Here is an 8511-nt window from a genome sequence, read left to right on the forward strand (position 1 = left end):
AGCAGAAGGCTTTTTCCAGTGTAAAGAAACATGCAGTGCCTGCGGCCATGTCTTTTATGGGATGTCCCACATAAAGATAACTCTCTATCAATAGCAGCTGCGTGGTCTGAAGTGAGACTTACCGTGTCATGCTCTGTGAGCAATGCTCCTGCAGGAAACTCAGAGCCTCCTCACACCTCACACATCCTGGAAGCTCTCTCCTTTTTCTCTTCTCTCCTTCTGGGAGATGTAGGCTGTGCTGTGCACAAGAGCTGCTCCTGGGCACAGCTGTCTCTCTGCAGCACTGCCCACTTGTATGAGTCCCAGGAGCCCGCCCAGATCAGCACACCAGAGGATTGGAGTTTCTCTTCCTCACTGCTTCCCCAGGAGATTTTTCCGGGGCTCCATGGCTGAAAGCTCTTGATAGACAGCAGTCTCATCTCTGCTAAATGCACTTGGGGTGGGAGGAGAGGAGACAAAGAAGTCGGAGGAGAACGGTTCAAGAAGGTCCACGGTTGTTGCTGTAACCTCAGCCTTAATGGATCCTAAATCCCCTGTGGCACCAGTTTTGATGAAACCGTCCAGCATTACATCAAGGAGATCTGTGCTCTGTTCAAGACTTCCCCATATTTAAGCCTGAATAGAAGGATACATCTGCTTTTCATTTATTGTCAGTTATAGAATTAGCAAAGATAGCAGTGACTTGCTGGTGCTTTGCATTGTCATTGTGTTTGCAGAATCAGACCAGATTGGACAATCAGGGAGTCATATACTCCAGACAAAGATGGTTCAGTTCACGACTAGATTTCATAAATCATGAAATAGAATCTTCCATGAACTCTAGGGTAAGACCTCTACAATGCCTGTCCTTGGAACTTTCACTTCTGCTCAACCATGTGGCATCTCATTTCTGGAAAGAGTTGGCCACTCTGACTTCCCACCAGGAGAATGGCGTGATATGCCTGGCCTTCGCATCTGTAGGGGACCCTTTCTCACTCTGCTGGTTTGGGGTTCCCCTCCCTGGATATTTCTTGAAGCCAGGGAACTACAGCACGAGACCTAATATCTCAGTTATGACCTTCAATGTGTCGGTAAACACCACTGACAACCTGACATGCCATGACCCTTGGCGATCCCTCATTCACACCTACTCAGTGGCTGTGTCTTGCAACATGCCAGGGGCATTTCGAGTGTTGGCGGATGAGGAGGATGAGGAAGAGGAGGAACTTCAGAGGGTGCTGCTCCACCCTCCATTGGCCACTAACCAAGGCCACCGGGATCACGGTAATGACTGAGGTTCTTAACATGCTCAAAAGGAATAGAACCTCCGACAGGGAAAAAAACACCACTACTGCCATGCAGAGAGTGAAGGATGCTGTGCAGAGGCTCTTAGAAAAGAAAGGGTACATCAGTCACGACTGGTGCTCATGTGGCTGGAAATTGGCTCTGTGACCTTATGCTTTACACCGACTATTCTCTAGTTCATCCAAGGACTCATCAGGATGCAGGTGGTGGCTACGCAATACGTGTTGCTTGCAATCCAATAGTCATAAGTGCCATAGTTGAAGCTGTGATGTGATTGATGTGTTTTATCATGGAATTCTCTCCAGAGCTCACTCTGTGACAGCAGGAATATACACAGGGAGAGAAGGAACAAAGTACCTCCCTGCTCTAACAGCGCGGTACTGCATGGAGGCACAGCCTGGCCACATGCGCCCCAAGAGAGGGGAAGGTAAGGGAGATTGCGAATGGGAATTTCCCCCTAGGGAGGGAAAAAATTAAAAAAAAAAAGCAACGATTTGAGAACAAGCGGCATTTTAATGAACCCTGTGACACTAAACAGCAAAGAGAGATTTTCAACAAGGAGAAAAACAAGTCCAAATCTCACCGATGGGCTGCGGGAAGTGGGAAGTTCCAACCACACTGTCTCCTGCAGGGAACCGGGTTAAACCTTGACACCTTCCTGACCTTCCCTCCAGTGCTACTTCCTTCCCCCCATGCCCATTTAAGGCAGTCCACAGAAAAAGAAAAGAAAGAAAAACTTGTCTTCTTAACTCCCATTATCCCACATGATGTTCTGATGTGGAATAGCAACACCAACCACATTACAAAACTACAACAGTGAGCTTTCCCAGCCTCGCTCACTAACCAGCCGAAGCCTGCCTTGCTGTATGGATGTGGTCCCACTGGGCAGAAGCTCTGCTGTACGAACCCTCAGGGCTGCGGGGACAGGCCTGTCAGGACTGAGCCTCACCAGGCCGTGCTGCAGCCTGCTGGCTGGGCCAGACCAGTCGGGCCCCTTGGAGTCCATTTTGAGATCCCACAGCGCACAAAGGAGCCCTGCCTTTGGAAGCAGCCGCTTCAGCCCTGCTGAATGTCTGTCATTGGTTGCAGCCAACACAAGTTCCAACGGAGATGGTCCTGTTTAACTATAGATCCTTTTATGACATGGTTATCCATTTAGCTGAACAAGAGAATCCAGTTGATGTAATCCTTGAGGATTTCGGTAGATCTTTTCAGGCTATTTCTCACAGCACCCTTCTGGACAGAATGTACTGCATATGGCTAGACAGAAACATAATGTGGTAGGTGAACAGTTGGCCAATAGGTCAGGCCCAAAGGACTATAGTCAGTGGGTTCATTAAGGCTGTTAGATATTCACTATCAGGGTTCCCCAGAGCTCCACTTTAGGGCCACTTCTCTTTCATATTTTATGTATGACTTGAATGCAGGACTAGAAGATGTTCTGAGCAAGTTAGCTGATTTGACCAGATGAGGATGTGATGTTTCCTCCACTGAGGGTGGAGAGGACTTGCAGAGAGATGTGGACAAGGCAGAGAAGTGGGTACCAGTTGGTACTAAGCACCAAGTGCATAAAGCGTAACAAGAACAAGTGCCTGATTGTGCACCTGGGTATGGGCAACCCTGGACACACTGCCTGGATATGGGACACTGGAGAGTGGTCTGACTGAAAAGGGTTGGGGGTCCTGGTCTGCATCAAATTGAATGTGAGTCAGCAGTGTACCCAGGCAGCCAGGAAAGCCAACGGTCCTCTGGAGTGCATCAAGCAAGTTATTGCCAGCTGGGTGAGGGAAAGGATTGTCACTGTATTCTCTGCACTGCTGCAGCCTCACCTGGAGCACTGGGTGCACTTCTGGGCAATGCAGAACATCAAAAACATCAGACTATGAGAGAGTGTGCACAGGAGGGCACTGGAACTGAGAGATCTGAAGTTCAGAGTTTCATTGGGATAGACTGCTTGCTCAGACTGGGCCCTTCTCACAACCCGCAACCTGCAATGAAACACAGGGCACACATGGGACATGAACTTGACAGTATCCTTGCACGCAATGCAGAGCCTGGGATCTTCTGTCCCCATGTCTTTCATTTAACATCATACAGACCTCCATCCCACTGCCCCAGGAAGGGTCCTGAGCCAACATGAGACCAGATCTCCATGACAAGGGTATGGGGATCAGGGCTTGGCCTGTCTATTTCGTAAGGCAAAGGAGGGGTTTCTTAGCATTAGAGCCACCATGCCAGTGCCTTTCATTGCCTGTAATCTTGTCTTCCAATTATCTTCTCTAACAAGTCCCTTGGGAATCTTGCCTGTAATGTCCCTCAGTGGGCCCATTAATACTCCAAGAAACTTCACTGTTACTTATGACTTTGTCTTGCTGAGCACTATGTGCAAACTTCTCTCTGCACTGGAGGTTGATGGACTAAACATCAAATGCGCCCTGGGGCCCATTATAACCTAAAGAGCGTCTTGTGTCTTGTGCCTTTCTGTAATCTTCTTCAGGTTTTCAAACTTGTTCAGCAAAATGGAGAGTTATCTAGAGAGAGCTTAAAGAGCCAGAATCCAGCAGACATTTATAGTTTATTAATTTACAGTTATAAAGAAGATATTAAAGCCACTCTGTACAACTCCTTGTACACATCTTAGCTGAACCAGAGGAATCCCAGCTCCTGTGGGTCCGTGGGGCACTGAATCCCATTTCAGCCCCAAGGTTTCCATCTGGGGATGAGGTGCCTGTACAGCCTCTGCTGGATCACTGCCCTGCACAGGGGAAGTCCAACCCTCCTTCTTGTTGTCTGGGTGCAATTTTTGTTTCATCAAACACTCCCTGGTACAATTCACCTCATGTCAGGAATTGTCTGGTGGATAATTGAGCAGATTTCAAAGCACACTGTTGTCTTTCAGGAGCTGATGGCCATGAGGACCCAGGGACATCTCAGGGGAGGTGAGTGGGAAACATAAAAACTGACATCATCTCATGCTGAGCTGGACCAGGCACCTGGGACACAGGGAGCTCATAAAGGTGTGCAGCTCTTTAGAGAGGCAGCTATGCCCAGGAGCAGCTCTTGTGCACAGCACAGCCTGCAGGTGACAGAGGAGAGGAGAAAAATAGGAGAGAACTTGGAGGATGGGTACTGTGTGAGAAAGCTGTGAGCACCCAGCAGGAGCAATGCTCACAGACCATGTCATGGTAAGTCTCTTGCAGTAGGTAATGCAGCTGCTTTTAATAGAGGATTATATAAATGTGGGACATCCCATAGAAGACATGGCCACAGGCACTGCATGTTCCTTTACTGTGGAAAAAGACTTCGGTTCCAGCTGAGGGCTTCTGTGCTGCAGTATGAAATCACAGCCCTGAGGGCTGTGTGTCCCAGCACGGCTGCAGGCTGTGCAGCCGGGGCTGCAGGCGGGTGCCGAGGGCTGTCCTGCAGAGCAGGGTCCCTGCTGTGCCCCAGGGGCTGTGTGCCGGGTATGGGACTCTGCCGCCTGCCAGGCTCAGCACTCAGCCTGCCCGGGGAGCTGCCAAGGGTTCTGCAGGGAGACATTTGGGGGAAGGAGCCCCCCGGCAGGGCTTGTGCTGCCACAGCTGCTGCCTGGGACAGGGGATCACAGCTCCACTGCACAACAGTATGTTTGTGAGGGTACTTTGCAAGAGAGCCAATGCAGCGGGTTTCAATTTCCTGTTCTGGGGGAATGCAGAAAGGATTGGAGGCAGAAATGTAAAAGGGGAATTTTTCTTCAATCAATTGCTTGTTTTGAGAACAGTCACACATGATGTGCTCTCAGTATCCCATTTCCTGAAGGATGGAACCAATTGAAAATATCCCTACTTTCAGTAGACATGAATAATTAACCTGCAAGCAGGCAGCTTTTTAGAATTTACACTGAATGGCACAGAGGCTGTTTTGGGGCTCTAAGAGCAGTTGGGTTAAAGATATGAGACATGAAGCACATGAAAATATCCAGGGAGGAGGAATAAGAAAATAAGAGGAAGGTTAGAGCTCCATATACTGCTTCTGCTTAAGAAATGCTGAACTACATGAAATTAAATGCAAGTAATGGTGCTAAATGTACACTGTTGTAGGAGAATGAAAACATTTCATAGTATAGCAGGAGGAGTGTCTCTCAGAATGGTCTGGGCTTGTCATTATCTTCTGCACTCTGAGCAGGACTTCAAGCCCAACAACAGCAGATGCCCAACAGCAGCTCCATCAGTGAGTTCCTCCTGCTGCCGTTGGCAGACACGCGGCAGCTGCAGCTCCTGCACTTCTGGCTCTTCCTGGGCATCTACCTGGCTGCCCTCCTGGGCAATGGACTCATCAGCACAGCCGTAGCCTGCGACCACCGCCTGCACACCCCCATGTACTTCTTCCTCCTCAACCTGGCCCTCCTCGACCTGGGCAGCATCTCCACCACTCTCCCCAAAGCCATGGCCAACACCCTCTGGGACACCAGAGCCATCTCCTACACAGGATGCGCTGCACAGCTCTTTTTCTTTTCCTTCTTCATGTCAGCAGAGTATTCCCTTCTCACCATCATGTCCTATGACCGCTACGTTGCCATCTGCAAGCCCCTGCACTACGGGACCTTGATGGACAGCAGAGCTTGTGCCACCATGGCAGCAGCTGCCTGGGGCACTGGGGTTCTCAATTCCCTGCTGCACACTGCCAGTACGTTTTCACTGCCTCTCTGCCAAGGCAATGTTGTCAACCAGTTTTTCTGTGAAATCCCCCAGATCCTCAAGCTCTCCTGCTCAGAATCAAATCTCAGGGAAGTTGTGTTTATAATTTTTAGTGCCAGTTTATTCTTTGGATGCTTCTTTTTCATAGTGGTGTCCTATGTGCAGATCTTCCTTGCCGTGCTGAGGATGCCCTCTGAGCAGGGACGGCACAAAGCCTTCTCCACATGCCTCCCTCACCTGGCTGTGGTCTCCCTGTTTCTCACCACTGGCTTTTTTGCCTACCTGAAGCCCCCGTCCATTTCCTCCCCATCCATGGACCTGATGGTGGCACTTCTGTACTCAGTGGTGCCTCCAGCAGTAAACCCCCTCATCTACAGCATGAGGAACCATGAAGTCAAGAATGCTGTGAGGGAAGTTATGACCAGATGTGTTTTAAATGCAGTGAATTGCCTGTCTATTGGAATTCATGACATGTAATGCGGCTTTTTACTGTTGCAAACTCTGCTTTGTTTCAATCGATTTTTATAAGTGTAATGTATTAAATCTTATTCTTTTTTTAAAAAATACTGTAATGCTCTTTACTAAAATGTCATTATTCAAATCAATTCCTCTTCAGCTTGTAACTTCTTAGTGTAGCCCAGACGCACTGTACATAATGAATCAGGCTCTCCGTGAACCTTAAAAGAATTGAGGACGTGCAGTTACGCTGTCTGTCCTCCTTCTTGTAAGACATTTCTGGAGCTGTCGGGGTCGGATGTTCTCAGAAGCCCACAATCCAGCCGGAAGCACACGGCTGTTCATCAAACTGTGCATTGACTTCAGCCTGCAACCGTTTCCAGCTGGTCCCTTGCCCAGTGTTCCCCATAACGCTGACAATGGAGTTTCAAAATATTCTTTTCTCATCTGACCTGACATCCTGCTTACCCAAGCCCCTCTGCAATAGTTAAGCCTTAGATTGTCCCCTCGTTCGAACTCAATCCCCCTTTTCTTGGACTTTGTAAATACTTTTGCTTGATTACTACATTCTGGGAAAGGGAAGATTTCAAATAACTTCCGCTCTCCACTTTCTGTCTTAGCTTGTTCATTTTGTATTCTTCATAGCTATTCCCACTGGTTTTACACTGCCATAATACACACCTCATTTCAACGTACATTAAAACAAGCAAGATGATTGCAGTAATACAAAGCAATAAAGAGCTGCTTCAGCCATGCAGAATCACCCAAATGTCTCCACAGAGCATTTAAAGGCAGTGGAGCTCAGGTAGGCTCTCTTGGTTTCCCTTCTGAATTCTGCTAGGTTGCATTGCTTGGTAGCTCTCAGAAGCTGTCAGTGACCACAGACTGGAAAATTGCAATTGGTCTCAGTTCACACAGCTGGCTGGTTTGTCTCAGGCTAATCCTGAACTGTCTCAAGCGACTGCTTTGGGGCTCTACAAAACAGCAACTTCAGAGATCTCTTTCTATTACTAAGTTTTTGAAAGAGCAGTTTGCTCTGTTAATTATCCATCATTTCTGTGCAGTCTGTTTTGTCAGACTTGTCTCTAGATTCCAAGTTGTATGTGAAGAGTTGTTTGCACTGTAATGCACAATGTACTAAAAATTGAGAGATGAAAATGTGAAGAGTTTTTCCAGCTTTGATTTCATGTCTGGAATTTTGGAACCCACTACTTGCAGTTGTTAATCTGTCCAAACTGGTCTGGTTTGGAATGCCCTCATCCTTCTTGAATCGCTGTTAAAGGCGGAGCATTTCCTACAAGTGCCATGGCCCCAGTGTTGTTCTAATTCTTGTTTCTTTGTTTTCCACACACTGCTTTTCAAGCCTCCTTTTTCTTTACAGTCAAAGTGAGAATTGCACTGTGAGGTGTCTGAACCTTGTTGTGCCTCTACATAAATAGAACAGCAGCAAAGCCTGACAGGTGACTGTGCTGACAGCTCTCATATCCAGTAACACGTAACTGTGCTAAATCCCTTGTGACGGCTTTGATTTCATTTTTGCCAGTGAAATCCTTGTAAAAGGAACTGCAGCAGTGTGATGAGCTAAGATGAAGATGCTGGCTTTAGTAGTGCTCTAAGCTGAGTGGAAGAACAATTGAATGAGGGTTATATGCTTTCTCTGGGACGATAAGGTGTTTTTTTTCCTGAGGGAAAGAGCCAGCTTTTCATGGGCTATATGTGGGCTTTGGCAAGGGCAGACAATCCAGTCTGTCAGGAAGCCATTTGAGGTGCTTCAGGTTTGTAAGCTTGTCTTTTTGTTTTTCAGGCGGATATTTGGAGCATGGGTGTACTGCTGTATGCTCTGCTGTGTGGGTTTTTCCTTTGGATGATGACAATATGATGGCACTCTACAGGAGGATACCAGTGGGTATCAGTGGTGCTAGAATACACTGAGAAGGGAAATAGCTGAGCTTGACAAGAGGCCTTGCTTTTCGGATGGCAGAACATGCTGAGCTGTGGGTAGAAAGGCCTGTCTGCTGAATATTGTCCCTGTTTTTGCTGCTTTGTCTACCAGTATTTTGTGGATTTGGTTCTACACTTGGTTGGCCTATGTGGC

At 47.8% G+C, this 8511-nt stretch overlaps 1 protein-coding gene across 1 annotated transcript; it reads left to right on the top strand.

The window, feature by feature from the left end:
• The first annotated feature begins 5471 nt into the window (after positions 1 to 5471).
• Positions 5472 to 6437, top strand: LOC146755833 (olfactory receptor 14J1-like). Its single transcript, XM_085525257.1, has one exon. The coding sequence runs from the start codon at positions 5472 to 5474 to the stop codon at positions 6435 to 6437; it is 966 nt and encodes a 321-aa protein (XP_085381383.1).
• The last annotated feature ends 2074 nt before the right edge of the window (positions 6438 to 8511 follow it).

Source organism: Coturnix japonica, chromosome 30 (genome assembly GCF_054131305.1).
Source record: "Coturnix japonica strain WE chromosome 30, WE-NBRP24, whole genome shotgun sequence".
NCBI classification, from domain to species: Eukaryota; Metazoa; Chordata; class Aves; order Galliformes; family Phasianidae; genus Coturnix; species Coturnix japonica.

Bases quoted from the DNA above. Each gene is read 5' to 3' on its own strand.
- LOC146755833 (XM_085525257.1), top strand. From the start codon at position 5,472: ATGCCCAACAGCAGCTCCATCAGTGAGTTCCTCCTGCTGCCGTTGGCA.